General features: G+C 45.2%; 1 protein-coding gene across 1 annotated transcript in view; it reads right to left on the minus strand.

The window, feature by feature from the left end:
• Positions 1-26,279, minus strand: part of COMP (cartilage oligomeric matrix protein) — a 181,728-nt gene that overhangs the window by 46,038 nt on the left and 109,411 nt on the right. The window contains exon 13 of the mRNA XM_069217074.1: positions 8,299-8,492. Within this exon, the coding sequence (XP_069073175.1) occupies positions 8,299-8,492 (194 nt within the window). The remainder of the gene's footprint in view (positions 1-8,298; positions 8,493-26,279) is intronic.

A 26,279-nucleotide genomic window follows, 5' to 3' on the forward strand; every position in this document is an offset into this window, starting at 1 on the left:
TTGGTCACCCTAGTTTTGACCCAATGGTCTGCCTTCTTTCCCTATTCTTGGGGGGAAGTTGGAACTAGGTCTACCAGATATTGATGCAGCCTTTCATTGAAGCAGTTACTTAAAATGTGTTCTCCCGTAAAAAGGTTAATGAGCCCATCATAGTCATGCACTCCACTTCCAGTTATCCAACCATCTAGTGTTTTCACTGAGTAGTCTACAAAATCAACCCAGGACTGGCTCGAGGTTTTGTGAGCCCCCCTGAACCCGATTCTATACTCGTCAGTGGTGAGTCCAAAGCCCTCAATCAGAGTAGCCTTCATGTGGTCATAGGACTCAGCATCTGTACCAGCAAGTGTGAGGAACCTATCCCTACACTTACCAGTGAACAGTTCCCAAAGGAAGCGCTCCCCATAGAGACCTTTTCAAACTTCTGGTTCCACAGGCCCTCTCAAAGTCTGTGAACCACTTGGTGATGTCATCACCATCCTCATAGTTGGGGACAATCCCTGGGTATTTTAGGGGTATCAGATTGCTCTCTGCCCCTAGGTATTATTTTGCAGCCACCATTAATCGGTGCCAGGCCCATTTCTGATCTCTCCCTCTCTATTGCCAGGAGCTGTCTCTCCAAAGCTATCCTTTGGCCATCCTTGCTAAAAGGAAGTCCTCTTCACTAAGGCTGCCCTCAGTGTTCCCACAGGAACCAGAATCCCCAGTGGGAGACTAAGATCATGTGAGTATTGTCCTTGGAGTCAGGGGCACTGAGGCCCTGTCCTCCCTATTTAGGTTAGGAGTGGGGAGTCAACCTCCTGATCCCTAACGTATTCTCCATCTGAGAGGGTGTCATCCACATCAACTTTTAAATCTTAAAAAGAAATGCTAAAGGGGACTTAACCAAGGCCCTAGCAGGATTTTTTAAAGATCTGGAAAAAACTGTCAATTCAAAAATCTATTGGATCAGAAGGCAATTTTGGAACTTAGTTGTGTGATAAGATGTTGGCTGAGTAGTCCAGCAAATGCAAAGTCGTAGACCCCACCGATGATCCACCAATGTAGGGAGTTTGCTCTGTACATACTATACCAAAATGAGGTATAGTGTGCATAGAGTCCAGGGGTTCCCCAGAGGCTTAACAGAGGCTAAAGTCGATAATACCAATGCTCTCTTTTGTGGAAGTGTGGTAGAGCAGTTAGACTTATCAGAGGGTAGTGCACAGCATTTGTTGTACACACACAGTCATGAAATGAGGCACACACTCAATGACTAACTCCAGGCCAATCTTTTTAGATAACAAAAAATATATTTTGTTACTTTATTACTAGAACCAAAAGATCTTTGTTGCAGGTAAGTAGAGCTGTAAGTTGGTATCAAGCATATGTATCAAATGTACTTTGTTTAGATTTTGCAGGTAAAACAGTTTACAAGTAAGTAATACTTTTCAATTTTAAAAGTTGACAGTGCAATTTCTCATAGGACCCAATGTAGTCCTAGGGGAGGAAAAGTGTTAGCACAGTTAACAGGTAAGTACTTGAGTTACAATCCCAGTCTTCAGGGGTTAGGATGTCCACAGTTCAAAGTTCAAGTTGACCCCAAAAGAGCACCACCTGCAATACAGGGTCGGCCGGGTGCAGAGGTGAAAGTTGGTATTGTGTTTTCAATGGAATCCTATAAGGATTGGGGGCACTCAGAAGAAAACAGTTTGCAGGTAAGTACCTGTGGTTTCATGGCACAGACCTGAGGGGTTTAGGAGAGCACCAGTGGGAAGGAGGGGGGGGCACAGGCCAACACCAAACACACACCCTCAGCGGCACAGGGACAGCTGGGTACAAGGTGCCAACACCCTGCTGAATGCTTTTCAATGGGAGAACCCCTGAACCCTGAGCACACTATACCTCATTTTGGTACAGTATATATGAGCCAGGTTCCTACAAGTACCATAAGATGTGACTTCTTAAAATTCATAGATAAATCCAGATTGTTCATAAAATCATTGAACATATCTAAAAGTCGTTGGAGGATCCGAGCTGTGCGGGCAATTGGGACCACATCATCAGCGTATAAGAGTACTGGAATTGGTCTGCACCCAGCACTAGGGACATCACAGCTGGTATCAATGGGGACCTCCTCTAGGCAATTTATATACATGATGAATAAAAGAGGGGTGAGGATACAACCCTGACAGACACCTTTTTTGACTTCAAAGGACTGGGAACATTCCCCAGCGGGTCCGTATCTAACCACCCCTGTTAGTCTGCTATGTAGTTTTCTCATAAAGGAGACAAGTGCATAATCCACCCCCACAGACCCCAGCTCCAACCAAAGCTTATCTCAGTCAAAGGCTGAGCTGAGGTCCATAAAGGCCATGTAGACAGTGCCCCCTTTCGCCCTAGTGTATTTAGATAACAGAAGGTGCAAAGTTAAGTTCTGCTCAACTGTGCCTCTGCCGGGTCCAAACCCATATTGTAAGTCGGAGAGAATCCCCTTCTCGTTGCCCAGGTAGTGAGTCTTTTCAGAATCACTTTTCCTATAATCTTCACTTTCACATTGATCAGTGAAATTCACCTATAATATATGGGATCCTCTCTATCTCCTTTTTTAAATACAGGGACTATTACTAACCACTTCCAGGCCTGAGGATGTGAGCCTCTTATGGCTGCATTTATATGAAGAGTTAAAACACGGACCCAGAGATCCACTAATGATTTAAACAAGACACTTAGGCCCCTGTTGGGACCGTGGCCTTGTCCTGGGGTAAAGATGAAATTGCCTTTTTGACTTCTAACCAGTCAATGGTGAGGCAGTCAGTATTAGAAAAGGGGTGGTGCTAGGGCTCCAATTTCTCACAGTCGTAGAGGGCTGAAAAATGTTTTACCCAAGCCTGAGCTGGGACAGACATCGACTGATCTGACAGCTGATCACCCTTACAGAATGGGTGGTTCAGGACTCCCCAAAGTTTGGGACTGTCCTTTAAAGTACTAACTGCTACCAGCTCCTCCCACAACTCATTCGTAAGCTACAGCTTCCTGTTAGCACCAGCTGCTTTGTAGGCTGATCTCCATGTGTTATCTTTATCCCTATCTCGTGGGGTACTTTTGAGTGATGTCAGAAGCTCCTTTCTCGCCTTAGCACAGATTTTGTCGAACCACCCACAGGGCTTGGGTGGACTTAGTGATCTGGGATTGGTAAATGACTGCTTAATATACTCACAAATTATATCAAAGGTTTTGAGAATAAGAGTATCTGAGGGCTCCATCCGCAAGACCAATTTTAAACTCTTCCTTACATGACAAAAACGTTAGCATTAAACTGCTCAGGAATAACATCTCCCCATTTAATCCTACACCATCTATCCTTGGTGATGACGTACGTTTTACATAGGTTGCTTAAACCCCAGGGCTTCAAGTCCCACGCAAAACTAGCAATCAAGGGATTATGGTCACTGTTCAGGTCCATTCAGGGGAAAAACTTGACAAGGAAGCAAAATGCCCCCAATACAAAAATATAGTCAATAATGGTCCCCACTCCATGAACTTTAAAAGTGGGGATTCAATCTGGGCGTTTATATACTTGTAAGGAAAGAAGAGTAAAGAAATTTAAATTTGCTGCCAAGTCATTTAGGGGGTTCTCTTGGGGAAAGTGCTTAACATGAACCTGTTTGACAGGGAGCCTTTCTGTATCCTTGGGGCCATATAGGAAAAAGTCCTTACATGGATGTATATTTAAATCCCCAGTTACAATCAGCTCAATCAATCTGTTGAGTAGGATGAGAGAGAAAAAAAGGCCTTTAAAAACCTGCCCACTTCTTCCAGGGTCCCTGATTTATCTTTCCCATGAATAGGATCATATATATTAATAAAAAAGATAGATGGATGCTGGTCAGAGTTCAGTAAGACAGATAGGAAGTAGGGGGGAATTAGTTGAAATAATTTTAAGATTACAGGCCAGACTCAGATTCACAAGTGTGACTAGACCCCTCACTCGCTCAACCACTTTATACTAAAGGACGAATATCCCTCTAAAAAGAATTCTCCTTAAGTGTCCACGTCTCCTGTAGATCGTGTCATGGGATTTGAAAAAACTCACGAATTAAGAGTCTGCTGATTTTCCTTGGATCCCCGCTATATTCCAGCTCAGCACCATGAACTATCTTGTGGTCCTGCTACCAGACACACTATTCTGAGTAGGATTAGCTCATTCTATGTGCAACAAATCTTTTCACTGAACACAATGAAGTTAGCTTGGAATCAGTCGTGAGTAGCAGAGTTATGCAGAATCGTGGATTTTGCTTCTAGTACTCGTTGCCACACAATATGGATGAGAAAGCCAGAAAAGTTGTGGAGGACAGCTCTATGGTGTCAGTATCATCACTGGTGGAGGTCAAGGGGAGGGACGTCCAGGTCATGAGTGGTAGAAGTACTGCTTAAACTATCCACTCCCCTTGGAAAGGTGCCTGGCACCTTTTCCGTGTTGTATTGGCTCTTTCACTTTTGCTCAGTTCCTTCACCATTGTTCCATCCCTCACCTTTGTTGTTTTGTTCCCCTATCACTGCCTTTGGTTCCCTGACCTTCTCGCCGGATTCTGGCCTGCTATCTAGATAAAGGTTTGGTACTGTTTCCTGACCAATTGCCAGAGCTCTGTCTCTTCAATTACTATTTGGATGTATTTGTTGAATGGTTGCCTGAACTCTACCTTGCCTCTGGATTGGGTATTGGTTGCTGTGCTTGCTCTTCTTCCTCCCTCAATTCCAGGTTTGCTATTGTCCTAGGACTCCACCGTTGCTGTACTGGCTTCCATAGTTTGTCGCTGAGATTCCCCACGACGCATCATTATGAAGCAGATAAGCATATTCACCAATATCGCTCTTTCCCACACTATTTCATTGTTTATACAAAATAATAAAACTTTGTTTGAATGATGATCATGTTGTACATTGCTGCTGTTTGTCACTTATATTCCCATCCCCAGAAGCGCTTCCTGAAACCAGTTCTCTATTCATCCATGATCAGATTTTATAGAGAAGCGCTGCTTTATTTGCAACAGCTGTGTGAGTTGGATCTCTGTGATGTTAAGAACTTCTGTGACCCTATGAATTGGATTTGGTTGGTTTTAATTATGTTTGTACTAATGTTAATTACAACTGTACAGTTTTTTTCTGTGCTTTTATGGCTCGAAATCGGCTGAATAAAGATCCTTGCCTGACTGACTTACATTGTTGTTATTGTTCAAATAAATAAAAATTGGTTGTGAAAAAAAATTGTTTTATTTACCTTTGGTATACATTTGGCATTTACCTTTGAAAACTCAATTGTAAATCCCCTGAAGTACAACTAACACATGGTTGATGACACTGCACCATTCCAGCTGTCCCTTTTGACTCTCACTCTCACTCCCATTCCCCTTCCCCTCCAGTGTACAGTTCTGCTGTTTGTGTTTGCTCAGCTACATTGTGGTGAGAGCAGCAGCGACTTTCAGACTCTGTCAAACAAGATCTGCGAATTCTGACAGAATCTTCATTGTGTGCCAAGTGTGGGACAGGGATATGGTGATGCCCTTCTTTAAGTGATAAAAAAGTAGAATATTCTTAAAAGGGAAATATGTAAAGAACATTTCAAACCTGGCATCGCTTCAGCTATATATTTTAACAATGAGCCAGAATTTGTATCTCAACACTTTGTAAATTTATTGGTCAACTCTAGAATTAAAATAAAACCTCTAGCATTTATCAAACGGCTTCAGAAGGCCTTCAGATGTCTTTAGAAAACTCTCAGAGGCTAAGGATTGTTTCTAAATCATTCTTCAACCCCATCCTCCTGGATGAAAGTTCTGGCGGTGTATAAAGAAAATTAGCCCGAACATATAATTCACAATAATATAGCAAAAATATTTTTGTACCTATACCGAATGTTAGTGAAATTTTGCAAGCTGTCTCTGGAAGCAAGATGCTCCTTATTAAGGATAGAATTTGGTGCAATGATTTTTTATTCAGATCAAAATAGTCACAAATGTAGATCTTGAGATGTTGCTATACATAATAGCTTTTAAATTGCCAAGTAAATTGTTCGTCTTTGGATTGTGGCTAAGCACCGGGCTAAAAGAATTGTTCTCTGAAGTGGGAATGTTCAATGAAGCTTCCCACAGATGACTGGCTCGCTTACCTAGTCTTCTAATCAAACTTGGAAAAACGCAACTAGAGACTTAAGAATGATGGGAAGACAATCAAATCCATCAGGTCTAACTACCTCACAGTAGTCTCAGTAGTGGCAGGGGTTCAAAAGCAGTCCACCGGAATTCCAAGATGTTAGACAGGGTAACAATTAGTATTCTCATCTTTTTCAAAAGAGAATTACACATAGGAAGCCTGCAATGTGAGCTAAATGACAAAAAACATAATAAACCTTTCGCCAAAATCTGCTGGTGTTTTCTAATGATTTAGGCCCACAAAAACGTTTCTTAGATGATGACTTATGATAAGCCAAACTATCACTGGACGGTGGACCCAGGGCTCCCTAGGTGAGGTAATGAAATTTCATACAAACTTAAAGGCAAGCCATGCCTCTGCACAGTTCAATACATGACTCCAAGCATACTTGAGAAAACATTTATTTTGCAAATCACAGTTATGTATACTTGCGTCTACGTATATGGTTCTAAGGTAAGTCTACTCCAGTAAGTTGCTATCTCTCAAAAGGGTGATTGGACTGCTCTGGTGAGTACGTGCTGGACAGACTAAGATAAGTGGCACTACCAAGGATGATTCACCCGTCAAGCACACACAGCCCGTGGAGAGCAGCTGTGTGAGAGATGCTCGCCTACAGCTAGCATGACCTTGTACCTTTAATTTGTCAGTTGCACCCTATAAGCCTTATTTTCTTAGGTAAAATTACTTATGCACTTTCTGAATGCTACTTCTTCTTTTGGATAATGTATTACCAGAGTTTTGAATTATAAAATTAAAATAACCCTGCTAATTAAGGGCAGAGGTAGCATTAACTATTTTATAAAATTGCTCCTAGTTTCTACTATGATTTACTTCTTCAGTGTTATCCGTCTCCTAAAATACAAGAGAGCAAATTCTCCACTTTTCAGGTACCCCTGCCTCTGGTTGATTGGCCCCCTCGGCATGGCTCAACACCAAACTGGAGGGCAGAGACTACAAATGCACTATCTACGCCTCAACCTCAATGTCCAAGTTGAGGCTGGAGACCCTGCTCAAAGAGGGTCCAGCTACCAGTGTATGAATACCACTGAGATTACTACTGGTTGTATTTTTTTGTATTTTCCTATCCTTTCTTGTGTATTGCAATACAGGCAGAGCGATTAATTTAATGGTCCTAAAGAATACCTACACACATTTTCATGGGGTCTTTGATATAGGCAGAAACATGCAGACCACTTCAGTGTGTTGAATTAAACCCCAACTTTTTAACCTTCAGCTTTTAAGCTTCTAACTAAATGTTTATTCTTGTCCCAAGAGGGCAACTCTGGGGACAAGAATAAACATGTTTAAGGTCCATCAAGAGGCAGTTTTAATCACTTTCCTTATTCTTTGCACCCCACACCTCCATCTTCAAGTGCTCCCCAATCATTCCACCAAGGTTTGTAGTTTACACCACTGTCACTCGAGGTTTGTGGTGTGAGGAATGGCCCTCTGATGAAGCATGCCACCCTTGGGTGGGTGAGGGCCTTCTCCCTTTAAGTTTGAACCGCCCAATTATTGAGATAATGTTCCTACTTTCCGACTGAATCAGTTGCACCTGTACATGACCTCAGACTTCCTGCACTTTTTGTGTTGCATTCACCGGTTGATTATAGACATGATTGCTGCCTCTGGCAGTTTAGAAAGTTGATATGTTTTAAGGTTAACAGCTTTCTCAGTTATCTGAGATGTGATTATCAAAATATTGGACCTGATTTGGAGTTTGGCAGAGGGGTTACTCAGTCACAACAGTGACAGATATCCTGTTTGCCGAAATATAAATCCCATTATATTCTAAGAGATTTATATTTCGGCAGACGGGATATCCGCCACCATTGTGATGGAGTAAACCCTCTGCCAAACTCTAAATCAGGCACATAATTTGCATACAATTAAGGTGTGGTTAAAGCTCCTTGAGATTCTCTCACTTTAAAGACATACAAAGATGTTAGGATGCACAGGATCATACACTGTTATATCCCTAAAGCAACATATTCCGTTCAGATGGGATGCCACCACTTTAAATTCCCCCTGTTTGAGGGATACACAGGTCTGACCATAACTTGATTCCTTTTGGGAGATCACCTTTGAATTCTTCAAACGCTGAATACTTACAATTGGAGTCTTCCTGGTATGGATTAGGAACAAGCCTGCAGTTGTCCGGTCCAGGAGGACTGTAGTCTGGAATTCCATCGTTGTCGTCATCATCGTCACACTCGTCTCCTAGCCCATCACGGTCGGTGTCCAGCTGTGCACTGTTTATCACTGTTGGACAATTGTCTAGTGAGTCCTGGTGGCCATCCCCATCACTGGCGAAGAAAAGAAGCAGTCAGTGTTTTATGAGTGTTGCTAGACTAGGGGTCTCCAACCTTTTCTGTAGTGAGAGTTACATCCGAACAGAGAAAATCATTGTGAGCCACTAAAGCCCAAGCCACTTGTGCAATGCTACCAGACATTCCCGAGCCCAATTTCATTGACATTAAGCTTAATGTCCATAGAGCTAAAGACTATGGCTTGAACAAAATACTTTGACTTGGGGTACTATGACAGGAATACCACGTGTGTCAGTGAGGGTGTGGTCTGTGGGGATGTATGAACATGTGCACATATGAATGGGATATATGTGTATGGGTGACTGAGAGCCTGTGTCATATGTACTTGTGGCACAGGATTCAATTCAATTCAAATTTATGTTGCAGAACTTTAGTAAGGTCCACATTAAAATGTCAAAACATATACTTGCAAAGTAATCGAATATATCTTAGCCATCCCCCAAAACATCAAATGAATGTAAAGGTGGGATAACATTTATTGCACATAAACAGTAAGAGAGTAGCTGTCGTACCTTAATATGGGATAAGAAACATCATAAGACTTATCTGATTACTAAAACAGATAAAATAAAGTCAAAAGCAAGACCCTACTGACCATAAATTAAACACTATGGGGGTCATTTTGACCCTGGCGGTACGGGACCGCCAGGGCTAAAACGACGGAAACTCCGCCAACAGGCTGGCGGTGCTTCCAGGCGTATTACGACCGCGGCGGAAGCGCAGCGGTCGCACCGCCGGGGCCGGCGGTATAACGCCATTTAAGCCCCGGCAGCGATAATCCGCCAGGGCAGCGCTGCCCTGGGGATTATGACTCCCCTACCGCCAGCCTGTTTCTGGCGTTTGCACCGCCAGGAAGAGGCTTGCGGTACGGGGAGTTGTGGGGCCCCCTGACAGGGCCCCATGCGGCTTTTCACTGTCTGCACAGCAGACAGTGAAAAGCGCGACGGGTGCAACTGCACCCGTCGCACGGCCGCAACACCGCCGGCTCCATTTGGAGCCGGCTCCCATGTTGCGGCCCACATCCCCGCCGGCCCAGCGGGGATGTCCAAATGGGCACCGCGGGAGTGCGGCTGCATTGGCGGCCGCCCGGCGGTACCGCCGCCCGCCAATGTTGTACTGAGGCCCTATATCAGGTATCATTAATATAACTTCAAGAGAGAGTTTCAAAAGTAAAAAATTCTAAAACAGCGTATTTCATTTTGCGGGGTATGCAGTACATTTAGGAACACTGGAGCAGAGAGAATCGATATTTACAACCACTTCCGCCAGCAAGGTAATAGAGAGGAACATAAAAAAGGACATGATTGAGATCCTGAGTGCCTCTTTGGCACCAATGGTAAATTGGCGAGATGCTATACCATTTAGACAACAAGGGGTTTAATGTGAGCAAACCCTGTCTTAAAAGAAACCAGAAACGTCTCAGGCTATGAGGTAGATTCCAATAAGCTTAGGATTGCACTTTGTTTACCATGTATGAGTCTATTACAGTTTGGCTGATCCTTTTCTTAATACATGCCTCTCTGTCCAAACAGAAACTTAAAGACCATGTGTTTTTTTTTAAAACTCGCCTTTGTAGGAAGCTCTGTATATACTATATCAAAATGAGATATAGGGGATCATTTTGACCCATGGCGGTACGGGACCGCCATGGCTAAAACGACGGAAGGCTGGCGGTGCTTCCAGGCGTATTACTACCACGTATTACTACCGCGGCGGAAGCGCCGCGGTCGCACCGCCGGGGCCGGCGGTATTCCGCCACTTTTGCCCCGGCGGTGATAATCCACCTGGGCAGCGCTGCTTGCAGTCCCCGACGGCCAGCCTTTTTCTGGCAGTTTGCACCGCCAGGAAAAGGCTGGTGGAACGGGGAGTCGTGGGGCCACTGGAATGGGCAGTACAGGGGCCCCCTGACAGGGCCCCATGCAGCTTTTCACTGTCTGCTATGCAGACAGTGAAAAGCACGACGGGTGCAACTGCACCCTTCGCACGGCCGCAACACCGCCGGCTCCATTTGGAGCCCGCTCCTATGCGGAAACCAGGTTTCCGCCCGCCGGCCCAGCGGGGATCTCCAAATGGCCGCGGCGGGGTGCGGCTGCATTGGCGGCCGCATGGCGGTCAGATCTTGGCGGGCGGCTGATGCCGCCCGTCAAGGTCGTAATGACCCCCATAGTGTGTACAGTGTCCAGGGGTTCCCCAAGAGGCTCGACAGAGGCAATAATAGATAAAATGAATGCTCTATTTGTGGTCGTGTTAGGCTTATCAGGGGGTAGTGTTAAGCATTTGTTGTACACACACAAGCAATAAGTGAAAACACACACTCAGGGGGTCATTATGGCCCTGGCGGAAGGCGGAGAAGCGGCAGTAAGACCGCCAACAGGCTGGCAGTCTTTTTTTTGTATTATGACCATGGCGGTTACCGCCATGGTCATCCGCCGGTTCTCCGTTCCCCCCGCCAGGGCGGAGACGACCGCCGGGCTGGAGACCTGAGTCTCCAGCCCGGCGACCGTCACTATACCGCCGGCGGTATTTTGACCCGGCTTACCGCCGTGGATTTCTTGCGGTTGGAACCGCCATGAAATCCATGGCGGTAAGCGCTATCAGTGCCAGGGAATTCCTTCCCTGGCACTTATAGGGGTCTCCCTTACCCCCCACCCCGACTCCCTACCCTACACCCCCCACCACCCCTGCTACCCCCCAAAGGTGGCAGGGCCCCCCTCCCCGACCCCCAACATCACAGAACTCACACACACACACGACACGCACGCAGGCACCACCAACACACAAACGCACACACACCGACATACATGCCTACATCCACACACAGTCAGACACACACACCCACATACAAACATACACGCACACATCCATACACGCACTCATTCCCAAAACACGCAACACCCCCGCAAGCATACACGCACCCACACACCCCCTCTACATACACAGACGCACCCCCCCATGCACCCACACAACACACAACACCCCCCACCCCCCTCACCTAACGGACGATCGACTTACCTGTTCCGTCGATCCTCTGGGAGGGGACGGGAGCCATGGGGGCTGCTCCGCCGACACCGCACCGCCAACAGAACACCGCCACGCCGAATCACAGGACGTGATTCGGTGGGCGGTGTTCTGTTGGCGTGGCGGTGAAGGTGGAGCAACCGCCACTTCCCCGCCGCCCGCCAGTATGGCTGTTGGCGGCTCTCCGTCGGAAAAAGGACGGAGAGCAGCCAACAGTCATAATACGCTGAGCGGTAAACCGCCACTACTGGCGGTCTTCCGCACGGCGGTCCCTCGGCGGTCTTGTAAAAAGACCGCTGAGGTTGTAATGACCCCCTCAATGACTTAACTCCAGGCCAATAGGTTTTTATATAGAAAAATATTATTTTATTAGTTTATTTTTAGAACCAAAAGATTCATTTAGCAGGTAAGTACATTAAATGAAAAGTACTTTGCATAGTAGTAGTTGAGACTTTGAATGGATTCTGTATTGTACACAGTTTTCATTAAAATCGCAAAAAAGCTATTTTAAAAGTGGACACAGTGCAATTTTCAACAATTCCTGGGGGAGGTAAGTACAGTACAGTTTCAGAGGTAAGTACCACACTTACGGGTTCAATCTCCGGGGTATAGGTAATCTACCATTAGGCAACCCCAAACACCCAGCAACACAGGGCCGGTCAGGTGCAAAGGTCAAACAGAAGCCAAAATAACGTGGATGCCTATGGAGATGGGGGGTACTCCGGTTCCAGTCTGCTGACAGGTAAGTACCCGCGTTCTTGGAGGGCAGACCAGGGGGGTTTGGAGGAGTACTGGAGGGGCCCAAGTAGGCACAAAAACCACACCATCAGTGGCACGGGGGCGGCCGGTGCAGTGTGCCAACAGGGCGTCGGGTTCTCAATAGAACTCTATGGAGGGACCTAGGGGTCACTTAGGCGCTGCAGGCAGGGCACAGGGCGGCCTCTCGGGCAAGCCACCGACTGGGCAAAGGTGAGGGCCGTCTGCTGGTCGTTGCTGCACCAGTGGTCGGTTTCCCACGGGCCTGGGGGCTGCAGGTGCAGTGCTTCTTCCAGGCATCAGATATCTTTGTCCCGGGCAGTCGCGGTCAGGGGGGTCCTCGAGATTCCCTCTGCAGGCATCGTCATGGGTGTGCAGGATAGTCAGCCCAGGGTGGACACGTCGTCTGGAGTCGCCTGGAGGTCCATCTCTGGATAGTTGGTTTCTCTGGACACGAGCTGGGTGCAGAGTGTTGGGGACTCACGCTTCTGGAGTGAGGTGGGAGTCCCTTTAAAGATGGATGTCATCTTCTTGTTGTTGGGCAGAGCCGCTGCCCACAGGAGTTCTTGGTCCTTGGTGATGGAGGCAGTCCCCTGGAGGCTTTTCAGGGGTCGCTGGTCCTGCAGAACGATTTGCTTCTCGGTTGCAGGGTCTTTGAAGCAGGAGACAGGCCGGTAGGGCTGGGGCCAAGTCAGTTGCTGTCTCCTTTTCTTCTCTGCAGGGTTTTCAGCTCAGCAGTCCTTCTTCTTGTGAGGTCATCAGGAATCTGAAGTGCTGAGTTCAGGGTCGCCCCTAAATACTAAATTTAGGGGTGTGTTAGGGTTAGAGGGCAGTAGCAAATAGCTACAGTCCCTGAGGGTGGCTACACTCTCCTTGTGCCCACTCCCTCTGAGGAGGGGAGCACATCCCTATACTGATTGGTCCTAATCCTCCAAAGCAAGATGGAGGATTTCTCAAGGAGGGGGTCACTTCAGCTCTGGTCACCTTAGGGGTGGCCAGGAGCCAAACGAAAGGCCCTCCAGCGAGAACTTAGTTGTTAATTTTTCAACTAGACCTTTGACACCTACTGAGATGGATGTGCTCAACAGGGGGTTGGGATTTGTCCCTACCCCTGAGGAGGATTTCTTCCGCCTACACATTGAAATGGCCCAATTTTTCCGGAAAATCCGGTTACATTTCTTCTTTAAGGATAAGACAACTGAACCTACACCAAGCGACTCGGGTCTTAAGAGACCTTCGACTTTTGTCCCACCACAAGTGGTCATGCCCAGTGAAGTTACCACCTTTGAGAAAGCAGTATTAGCTGACCTCAATAAACTATGTCCTAAACATCCATACATCAACATTCCGAATAAAGAAAAGAGGGCTTTACTCACTCTAGCATCTGATCCCCAAATAACTATCAAACAGGCTGATAAAGGTGGTGCTATTGTGATTATGAATTCCACTGATTACAAGCACGAATGTTTACGCTTGTTAAGTGATTCCACCTACTATGCTAAGATTAAGTATGATCCCACCACTAGATTACAGACTCAGATTAGGATTCTTATTGAAGAAGCCAGGAATAATCTTTGGATTTCACCCAAAGAGGCAGAATTCCTTGATACTCCCCATCCCCGCGTCCCTTACTTTTACTGCCTACCAAAGATTCATAAAGGCATTACAACCCCTCCAGGATGTCCCATTGTTTCGGGGATTGGTTCAGTTTTAGAACCTCTATCTGTTTTTTGCGATCATTTTTTACAGACACTCGTTAAAAATTCTTCGACATATCTGAAGGACACCAAAGATGTCCTGAATCTGATTGAGTCTGTTAACGAATCTGGCACTGTACAAGGAATAATCACCATGGATGTCGAAGCACTATATACCAACATTCCACAGGATGCCACACTGCAAGTTATTGAATCAGCTCTGCAGGAATCACCAAATGCTCTCTCAACTCCAGTTACCTTTATTATGCACCTTGCCAGATTGGCGTTAACTGAAAATTTCTTTCAATTTGAGGATCAGTTTTATCATCAAATTCGTGGTACATCTATGGGCAGAAGTTTTGCCCCGAGCTTGGCTTGTTTATATATGTTTGATTTTGAAAATAAATTTATTCTGTCGCCATTTAACCCCTATCAGAACTATGTCACATTATGATGCCGCTACATAGATGACATTCTGATAATCTGGAATGGTCCCTTACCATTAGCGGACCACTTTACAACCTGGATCAACACTCTTGACCCCTTTTTGAAGTTTACAACCACTGTATCTGCCTCGCAGTTACCTTTTCTTGATCTAATGATTACTATCTACAATGGCAAATTGTCCACTACTATCTACCACAAACCCACTGACCGCAATTCCCTCTTACTCTATGAAAGTCACCATCCAAAGTCTTTACGAGATAACCTACCCGTAGGCCAATTTTTACGGCTCAGACGGAATTGTAGTTCCTCTCAAGAATTTGAACGCCAGGCTGATGCTCTTCAAGAGAAACTCTTGGCTCGTCATTACCCTTCCAGAACTGTGAATCTAGCACGGAAGAGGGCCAAAAACAACAATAGGGATGCTTTACTTACAACTTTTGATAAAACACCTCAATCAAGAATAACATGTGTCTCCACTTTCACTCCTTTATCTAACTCACTCAAGAAATTGATCAATAAAAGATGGTCTATTCTTACTAGTGGAGGGTGTGAAATTTCTAAACCTCTCTTTGCTTTTAAACGGTCAGCCAACATCAAGGACATAGTGACTCGCACTCGACCGCGTCCACAAGCTAATACCTACACTCAAAAGACATTATGGGACCTTCCTCCTGTTGTGGGCCATCATCCTTGTGGAAACTGTAATGTCTGTTCCCTTACTAAACACCTATCAACTATTAATCTTGATCCGATAGGTACATGGCATCTCAAGAAACACACCAATTGTAACACAAGGAACTGCATCTACATGATCACTTGTCCTTGCGGTTTACGTTACATTGGTATGACAACGAGGCCTGTCAAGAACCATATCAACGAACATCGAAGCAACATCCGTTGCCACAGAATCACTACTAAACTTAGTGCACACTTTCTGGCGGTGAAACACTCTCCTGATGACCTTTGGTGGGTGGTATTAGAGACGCCCAGTGTCCGATCCAACGACCCAGGACACCTCTTCAGGATAGAACAGAGATGGGTGTTCAAATTGAGTACCAATATACAGGGTCTCAATGATGATATCCCTTGGACTACTCTTGCCTAATAACCTTTAGCTCTATTATTCAGTATACCTGACTTAATATCTGTTTTTGTGCCATTAACTTTTGTACTTCTTGTGTCATGATGTATAAAGATCTGACTTTATTTTCGACTTTTGACTAACCTATGTTTTTACATGACTAACAGAGTTCCTTTGTGATAAGGAATGGGTCTTTTCTTATAATTTTATGCTCTTTCCATGTACGAACCTCTTATTGTTGGTTCACGAGTGCTCAATTGTAACCTTCCTCCACCAATATGGCTGACGACTTGAGTCCTCTCTCTATTTCTGTTATCCTGGGACGCGCCCGAGCACCCGGCATCGGGACGCGCTCAGACGTAACTGTACCGTGGCCACGGAGAAACTTCTGGGTCCACGATTCCTTTAAAGTACTCCGAGAGCGTACACCGCGTTGTCTTGCGGTTCGGCGTTCACGGAGGGTAGGTCCGAAATCTGGACCGGCGACGGGACTAGTAAGTACTCGGCTCGTTCCTCTCCGGCTGGCGACGGAGCGAGCGTTTACCCGTGTTTTACTGCAATACATGGGTATTATCTATATTGACGCCTTTTAATGTTACTACAGCGGCTCCGTGACCTAGTGAGTCACTTTCGTAGCGTTTGTGCACTTGTTTTTACAAACGATCCCTACCCACTAGGTTAATTACCGTTTTGTCCACATTACTATACATTATGGTCTACACCAGCATTTACTTTAAAGATCACTTGGTTAATAAATGTTCTACATTTTTCCATTAAGTGACTGTTTTGACCTGTATTTTTATTTTCATATATACACCTCCTTAATAAGGGTTGGTTTAAACTGATTACCTGACAGACTTTTCACAATGACATTTGTGGATGTTTTTATGTCTATTATATCTAGTAATCGTCCGAGTCGTCGGAACGTACTTACCAAGGAGCCCGATCTCAACTTGGGGGCGGTAAGCCCATGTGTGTTGTTGGTCTTTTGCCATCACAGTATTTTTCATGATGCACTTGTTTGCATGTTTACACCTGTGACCACCTTTGGGTATATTTGGTGTTTGTTTTACTCTTTTTTCTAGGGCGACCTGACAACGACTAAGCTTGTATACTTCAATGTAAGTGACCGGCTGACACATTTTGAACTTTTACATTGTCAAATATTTTTGTTGTTTAGGAGAAGAGCTGACTCACGTTTCTTGTGTTTTTGGTCCTGATGAAGCGTCATTGAATCCGTAAGGACCGCACGACGCGAAACATGTTGACCTAGTTTAGGGGATTTCCAGAGTGATATCCTTTTGAGTTTACTGCTTTTGAAAGTAATTGAGCATTGATACTCAATATTTTACTTTCCCTTGTTTTTAATCTTGGTTTCATCCCTGACTATTGATTAAAATTATGAAATATGTAGTGATGAATAACCAATTTGATTTCATTCTTTTGTTCTCTCCTCTGTGCGCTCATGCCTGAATGCAGACATGCTCGCTTAAGATAGCTGGAACTCACCAGTTACTATCAAGAACAAAACGGCTTGTTGCCCCCTTTTTGGGGAGCCCGTCAGGCACTGCACTGCCAGCCTGGCGTGGAGCATTACCCGATGATGATGCTAGTCATCCACTGTGATGCTTGAGGGTACTCGCTCCTGAATGTTCAGGTCTCCTTAGTTCTTCTTACGTGGAACAGTGTACTTTCGTTGTTGCACCTTAGGGGTGGACCTGGCTGAGGGGGTGACTCCTCCTTATTTTTCTCATTATCCCTCCGGACCTGCCGCCAAAAAGTGGGGCTTGTCCGGGGGTGGGCATCTCCACTTGCTGGAGTGCCCTGGGGCATTGTAACACCAGGCCTGAGCCTTTGAGGCTCACCGCCAGGTGTTACAGTTCCTGCAGGGGGAGGTGTGAAGCACCTCCACCCAGGACAGGCTTTGTTTCTGACCACAGAGTACAAAAAGATTCTCACCCAATGTGGTCAGAAACCCCTCTAAAAGTGGCAGGCTGGCATAGACTGGTCAGCCTTACACTATCAGCTGGGCTAACATACAGGGGGCATCTGTAAGATGCACTCTGTGTGCATTTCTCAATAAATCCCACACTGGCATCAGTGTGGGTTTATTGTGCTGAGAAGTTTGATACCAAAGTTCCCAGTATTCAGTGTAGCCATTATGGTGCTGTGGAGTTCGTAATGGCAAACTCCCAGCCCATATACTCAGTATGGCAACCCTGCACTTACAATGTCTAAGAATAGACTCTTCAGGGGCATAGTGCTCATGCAGCTATGCCCTCACCTGTGGTATAGTGCACCCTGTCTTAGGGCTGTAAGGCCTGCTAGAGAGGTGAGTTACCTATGCCACAGGCAGTGGTTTGTGGGCATGGCACTCTGAGGGGAGTGCCATGTCAACTTGTCTTTTCTCCCCACCAGCACACACAAGCTGCAAAGCAGTGTGCATACACTAAGTGAGGGGTCTCTGAGGGTGGCATAATACATACTGCAGCCCTGCCCTTAGGGACCTTCCCTGGCCACAGGGCCCTTGGTACCAGAGGTACCTTTTACAAGGGACTTAACTGTGTGCCACGGCTGTGCCAATTGTGGAGACAAAGGTACAGTTTTAGGGAAAGAACACTGGTGCAGGGGCCTGGTTTAGGAGGGTCCCAGCACACTTCCAATCAAAGCTGGCATCAACACTAGGCAAAAAGTGGGGGGTGACCATGCCAACAGTGGCATTTTCCTATAGCCTTTAATTGCTGTATTGATAGCGAGAGAATTAATATAGGATCCAATTGCAACATCTGTCGCAACCATAAAGTTCCTTCAAGTTGATGACTTATTTTCTAAACTGCCCAAAATGTCTTTCTTTATGCAAGATCTTAATGAGTCATCATCACAATTTGCAAGGTACGCAACCCAGCGCACTACCTCTGCAACACCCTGAACAAAGAGCTAGTACGGAAGAGGCTGAGTGAACTGGATGAAGCTTCTAAGAACAAGACCTTCTATCACGTGTAGAAAGCTCCAATTGGAGATGTCAATTAGTTCTATACCATAAAGCAGAGAGGCAGGAATTTTAGCTCGATAGACCTCTAACAAGAGTGAAAAGTGCCATCTCCCCCTGGCTTTATAGAATGTGCCTAAGCCTTCGGCCTGAGAGAGGGCTTTGGATATATTTTTTCCTATATGAGCTTTCTCACTTATATTCCCGCGTACTATCTTCCCTCAGAAAACATACGAGTTAAGTTTCTAGTTTTTGGGGACCCCAATGATCATGCGTAAACTCTATAGATCGGCTTATTCCTCCCATGGAAGCACTTTGTTTTACTTTTAATTGCATTGATCTTCATGAAGTGCGTGTCTGCAAATTGTTGTAAAGCCTGCAGGCGACATTTTAACCCTTTAGGGGTAAGATAAAAAATTACTATGTCGTCCACATAAAGTAGTCAAACAATAGCCTTTCCTCTGAGCAATGGAGCAATACCCTTGCTTTGAGACAAATAGTCCAGAAGGCCATGGATCTAAAGGGAGAAGAGGAGCGGGGTAAGAAGGCAACCTTGTTTTATCCCATTGAGAGTAAGACGCCCCTATCCCCACCCATGAGCACCCTACACCAGGTATCCATTGAAGAGCAGTCACTAAATTTAAGAGGGGGCCCGGCATACCCAATTTGAACAGCTTATTCCACAGCAAAGAATTATCTACTTTGTCGAAAGCTGCAGAAAAGTCTATAAAGGCTGCGTATAGGACCCCACCCCTTATTACCACATATTGTTCAGTTAGTACCTGAAGGGCAGTTATATTATCAAGGGTTCCATGTCTACTCCTTAATCCAGTTTGTTCCATGGGGAGGGTTCTATTTTCTTCCTCCCATTCATTGATTTGAGCCAATGCACATTTATCAAAAACTTTACCCACTGCATCAAGAAGAGCAATCTGACGATAGTTTTCTGGCAAGTTACGGTCGCCCTTCTTGAAGAGAGGGACTATAGTACTTTCTGTCAGAGATGGGGGAATCTTTGTAGTTTCGTAACATTTTTTTAAAAACAGGTAGAGAATTTTACTCCAAAGTAAAGGATTTTGTTTTAGTACAGAAATGGGGATATTATCTGGCCCCATTGCTGCTGAAGGGCGCATTCCTTGAATTGCAGACGTCATCTCTACTTCAGAATGGGGGGGGGGGTCATAGAGGAGCGAGTCCTTCTTTACCAAAGATTGTTTACCCTCCACCTCATTTACCACGTAAAGACCCTTAATAAAGGTAACCCATTGCGATTCCTCTATGGATAACGGGAAAGATCTAGCTCTTGCACCACAGCCATCTCCAACTAGCATCCAAAAAGTCCTGTACTTGCCGTTGACTGCAGCCTCCCTTAATTTGATCCAGAGTTTGTTCCATGCTTCTCTCTTCAAACGAGCTTTCACTTGCGCCCTTCTCCTCTTTATTACCTGCACCTTCACTTTCCTATCAGGATCAAAAACCAAATGTTGGTCCCTAACAAGTGCATTTATTTCCCTATTTAATAGAAGAAGAGGAAGAGGGGTCACCTCAGGGCAATTCAATGAGTTTTTTTGTTTAGCATAATTTACTATCTGGTTCATAAAATTATTAAAACATTCAATTTGTTCCCTACCCAATTACTAAATTACCAAGTGTGGATTCTAATTTTACTTTCAATCCCTTACTTGATTTATAATCCCAATGAGTCCGCCCTGTCTTCTTATTAAGGCTTAAAGCAGACCTATCCACTTTCCAGGGTCTTGTAAGGGATATATTAAAATTCAAGGAGAATGCTAGCAGGCTATGATCACGAAGCAGAGAATCTGCCACCTTTAGATCACCCAAAAGATAAAACAAAGTACAACTTACTAAAACATAGTCCAGAATGGACCACCCCGGGGGTTCTATGAGTAGATGCTGCTGGGGAATCGGAGGGTAACCTCCCATTAACAATAATGCCGTCGGTCTATTCCAACCGAGTCAACAGTACCCTCCCTCTCTTATTTGTTCTTATATTTGGGGGAAAGACAGCTGGAGGGCTCTGCAAGGCTTCCTCTTTTTCAGCGTTCCGTAATTGGTCTAAGGCAGAGTTAGACATTTTACAATTTAAGTCCCCAACCAGAATATATGCAGAGGCTCATTCTTTCCAGCAGCTTTTCCAATATGAGAAACAACCTTACGCAGGAGCTCATTGTAAATGGTCTCAGGGGGAATATAAGCATTTATCAGCAATAGGGGCAAAGCCCCTTGTTTAATTCACAAATTAAACAAAGTTACTGCCAAAACCAGATTGTTTGCATCTTTATAGCACTCATACCTCCACTTGAGCTTGTTAGACAACAGACACGCCACCCCTCCCTTTGCATGTCCCCTTCTTGAGGTCTCTGCTTAACACTCCGGGGTAAAGAAAACATCAAAGATTAGAGCCCCTACACAACATGTCTCCTGGAGGCATATTACATCTGCCTTTGATAAGGCCAAAAGTTGCAGCTTTTCCCGACTGTTCTTTACTCTAGCTATATTCCAAGAGATGACTTTTAGCTTATTGCTAATTGTAAGAACATTGCCAGCGCCCAATTCATCTTCACATATTACTAGGGTAGAAAAACTTGGAAAATCCCTAAGGGATACCGGTCTACCATGCTTACCTAGATGGAGTTTGAACCCCTTATAGTCTAACGGGGACCCTTTATTAATGGAGGGGGTCTGTGGGGGTAACTGTCCTTTGTCCATTACATTAAACCAAGGAGGGGCCATAACAGAGATCTGCCTCCCCTTATCTTCCTGAAAAGAAATAACATCAATACTCCTACACTGCAGGCATTCAGAATTATTTAATATCTTATTTGCTGTGAATTTGGAATGAAAGGTTACCCTAGATATAAAACCTGGCCCTACAGACAGTAAGGAACCCAACTTAATATCATTACCTTCAATTAATCTCAAATTCACAATTTCAGAAAAACATTTAAGTAGTGAGGACCTATTTAAGATTCAATCTCCATTGAAAAGAGGGATAAAGTCCAACATACAGGAGTCCACATAACTCTCTGCAGCCTTTGTCTCCTATAGTACCAATTGACTTCTCTTAATACCAGTATCTAGAAATGGCACAGCCATTGGGTTTAGAGAAGATGGTATATAAGATGCTTGTGTCATATAGACATCTTCCTTTACTGCAGAGGTTCTCTCGACCAATGTCTTTATGTGAATTTTTATAGAGTCACCTACAGCCTGAACTAAAGAGGGAATTTGCTCCGAACCTTCAGTGCTTTGTAAATTATCAGTGACTTCTCCAAAGCGTAACTTCCTTCAGCCTTTCTTCGAAAGTCTACGTCAAGATTTTTTATTTCCTTTATGCAGTATTTCCCTCTTCCCAGGTTTTACTTGCTTTGGATCGTCAGTGCTAGGCACCTGTTTGGGACAGGATTTGAAAATCAGAAACAGGTGCTGCTCAGCTGCTTGTGGGTTTTCACTCAAATTCTTTACAGTAGAGGATTTATTGAAAATAAAATTAAATAAAGTCGACTGGGCTGTCTGGACAGAGGGCTTCTTTGGTGTGTTTCTTACATTGTGGTTTTCCTGCCTGGGAGCCAAAATCTTTTTTACAACAGACTTGTTTATGGTGGATCTTTCTACCCAACAGCGATGACGCTTCAAAGCCAAAAGGTTCCCTTGAACCGGAAGATGTATCCTTCTTGCTGTTAGTCAGTTCTTTCAATATTGCTATAACCCTATCAAAGATACAGTCAGACCCTCCAACAATTTTTTCTAATAACTGTAGAACTGAAAATAAAAGTCTTTCCAGACACTGTAAGGAATTTGACATTTTTATTTCTTGATCAGTGGGTTGACAAAATTGAATACCTCTTACTTTCAGGTCTGGAGTTACAGACAGGTTAGATATCAATGAAGGATCGTTTGATGGGGTACTTCTGAAAGGTTGCAGCCCTGAAGGGGGAGGGAGAATCCCCCCTGACCGCGAGGACTCCCCATTATTTTGATCACCATATCCCTTACAGGACTCCAAATCAAGGTCTGGCAGGGTAAAGTCATCATCTCAAACCTGCGCAGCTATTTGCTGAGATAACCCCTCTCTGTGAGTTGATTAGGAGGGAGTCATCCCCATCGGCACCAGCGCGGAAGGAGGCAAAACAAGGAGTAGAAGGTGGGGGGATAGGCCAGGAGCAGGAGGACTGAAAGCGGCGTCATGGGTCTCCAAGACATCCTTCTGTGAGGTGGACACCCCAAACTTTGAATTCAACCATGCCCGGTTCCCTACAGGCCTCTCCGTATCCTTCCCTTTGCACAGCTTCGACTGACCCCCCCCCCACCCATTGAAGCTCATGTTAGAGATCGGACTCTCCTGCTAGGGTTTCTCCTTTTCCCAAAGAATAAAGATCTGACTTTTCCCCTTCAGCTGGAAAGAATATACCTTTTACCACGTGGCACTGTTACATGTATACTACAAACATACAATCATGTTTTTGATGTGAGAAATTTAAAGTGAAGAAAAATGCTCTGCAAAACATTTTCATAATATGGAACTGGGAGCAAGAGGCTGCTGTTTGTAAACGCTACACTTTGAAATGGGATAACATTCAAATGAAGCGTTAACTTAATCATTAAGTTATCTCTACATTTTAATTGTCTCCCATGTAAAAGCATTTAGAAACATAATTTTGTACTCAAGAGCCGATACTGAGTTGACAAGGAATTTTATTTAAGATTTAAAAACCTCAGTGCTTCAGTTCTTCGCCTCTGTGCCCCAGGTCATAAATCTGACTCCAGCACTGCTCCTTACCAGGACCTGCGGGCTACAGCCTGAAGATAATAATGTAAAACAAACACAGCCTTCCCTTAACTTTAAAAGGAAAATGTGACCTTGTGCTTATTTAAAAATGAACTCGCTGCCACAAGCTAATCTGAGGGTGTCTGTGAGCTACTGGTAGCTCACGATCGACTGGTTGGAGACACCTGGGGCCGAATGATAGAAATGCTCTGAGGGCGCAACAACCGTTTGTACCCATTTTGCACACCACCAGGGCACTTTGATATTGCAGAAAATGGCCACAGGCGCTTGTGCGGCCCTTTCTGTAATACAGAAAGTGCTGGTGCACATATAGTGCCAGCACTATCACCAGAGGGTGTCCTTGCATTTGCATGGGGTTGTGGCCCCACGCAAATGCGGGAATCCCTTTGCCTCTGTGCCTGTGCTGCATTGTAGACGTGGACACAGAGGCAATGAAGCTGTCAGAAGGCGCACTGGTACTTCACCACCTGAAAGGAGGCACACTGTCAGTTTTCCCACTGAGGGTAGCCCTCTGGAGGGAGGATAAGGGGGTCCTATGCACCCTCCAGAAAGCCCCTTGCAGGTGGTTGCAGTCACTCACTGCACCCACTTGCAAAGGGATCTCTAAAACCCCTTAAAAGTGCTGGGGGGTTGCTGCTTGCACAGTGAAACAAGGGGTGGCTTTAAAGCAGCCGCTCCAATTTTAATGGCATTAAATGTAACAGAGAGCGCTTTCTCTGTTTGAGTCCAGTGCACCTGTTTTCAGGTGACCGTGACGCAAACAGAGAACATGCACTCAGTGTGTAAAAGGGCCCATGGACTAAATTATAGTGTGTAGAGATGTATGAGTCATGGGCTACGGCACTGAGTACCTTCGGGGGGTGGGCAGTGAATGAAGCACCATCCATCTTGCCTATTGCAGTCCTTCCTCTTTTAAATTATCTTCCATCCTGGGACAGACAACTTGCTGCTTTAAGAACTTGACTCTCAAGTTTTGTTGGATAACACTCCCCTTTACCATCCCTCTTACTGGTTTGCACCAAACTTACCTCGTGACAAATCTTCCTGGTGGGAGGTAGGTTCATGGAACTGTGACAAAAGAGACCAGGACTTGGAGTAACCACAATTCCTTTTTTAGGCTACGAGTCTGTCTTATTTGTTAATGCCTGAGCCAACCACTCCAATAGCCTAGACGGAAGTCAATTTGTATGACTTCCTGCAAATGTAATCCTCCTGGTAATCTTGAAAGAAGATGATTTTTGCCACTACCAAAAGGAATGAGAGGAATCAACAGCAATTCTGACAGTGTGATAACTTACTGTGCATGCCTCATTTATAAAATATTTCAGATCTGTTCTACCAAAATGCAAGCGGGTAAAATGAGACTCGTCCCCCATAACTGTGTTTGTAGGTAAAGAAGTGGTCTGCTGCTCTACTGAGAGTCCTCCCACATATAAGCAGAGAAGGCATCAGGTCTCAACAGAAACTGCAAGGAAGACGTGCAGCATGCAATGGCAACTGGCTGGAATTCCCCTCTATCGTCTATTAATTCCCCCTATGCCTCAATGTGACACCTGTGGATGCACAGGGGTGTGAAGCTTTTAGACCCAGCTGGTGACCCACTCTCACTCTGCAATGAATTTGTGGAAAATCAGGCGGCGGTGGCAGTGTGGTCTGAGAAGCATCAAGCAAAACCAAGATGAAGAGAAGGGTACCAAGGAATGGAGAGATACTTTCTCAGATGAAGGTTTGATTTAGATAGAGGGCATCTATGTGGACCAGGACGGATTTAAGAAAGCTTAGGCTGGCATATAGGAGAGGGACTTTTCAGACATCGTACTCTTCTGTCCCAAGGCTGTCCAACAACATTCCAGAAGAATGGAAGGGTGCAGTTTTTTTTTTTTTTTTTAAATGTGTTTTTATTGTTTATTATCACACAACAAAATTACACAAGTGAAAGCTGTCAATAAGAATAACATTTGCAACAGGTTCGTTCATCACATCACCCTAGACGGCTTATGTACCATGACTGGGCTATGTTGTACTTCGCCCACTTCCGCGCCACTGCCAGAGAGAACGTGTTGCCACGGGCTGGAGCAGGGGGGGGAATAGTCCTGACTGGGCATCATATTAAAGCATCCTGTTGCATTGGAAAGAAAGAAAAAAAAAAAAAAAACAGAAAAGAGAAAAGAAAGAAAGAGAAAGAGGGGAAATACTGTGGGGGGGGATAAAGGCCGGGGGGGGCCCCCAAGACGGAGGAAGCGGGGGCAGAGGAGGAAAGGAAGGCACGCGCGCGAGCATTGGGTCATGCGTCCCTTTGTGTGCTGGTGTTATTGCTAGTTGGTTACCGCCTGTTAGGTTATACAATTTCATGTTGTCTCTCCCAGCTCCTGTCCGCCTTCCTCTATTTGACATTCTGATTCGAGCCTGATGAAGGGTGGTTGCGCGCTATCACTGGGGGGTTACAGCTATTTAGGACTATAAAATGCAGATTTTAATGTTCGTTGGGGGGATCGTTCAGGGCGGGCGTTCGTCATCTTTTCTTTCTATTATTGCTACGAAAGAGTTCCAGGTGTCAAGACCTTTGACCAGAACACCCTTTGTTGATAGGAGCTGAAGCGTGTCGGCTTCGGCCCTGGCCCAACGCCGCAGCTCCGATCGCCATTGTTCAATGCTCGGCGCGGCTGGTGCCTTCCAGTGCATGGCTATGAGGCGTCTGTACAACACCAGTGCCAGCGCTATGCATCTTAGGGTTTGTTTCCGTCTTTTAAGGCTTGGACCTACACCCAGCAAACACAGCTCCGGGGTGGGGGACATTTCAACAGCTGTCCAATCAACAAGCAGTACTATTATGTCTTCCCATACTTTCCGGATTGGGGGGCATTCCCAGGTCATGTGGTAAAAGGTGGCTTCGGGAGTGGCGCATCTAGGGCATGTTTGCTTTGAGTGGGGGAAAATACGGGTTATTCGATGAGGTGATAAATAT

Source organism: Pleurodeles waltl, chromosome 12 (assembly GCF_031143425.1).
Source record: "Pleurodeles waltl isolate 20211129_DDA chromosome 12, aPleWal1.hap1.20221129, whole genome shotgun sequence".
Taxonomy (NCBI): domain Eukaryota; kingdom Metazoa; phylum Chordata; class Amphibia; order Caudata; family Salamandridae; genus Pleurodeles; species Pleurodeles waltl.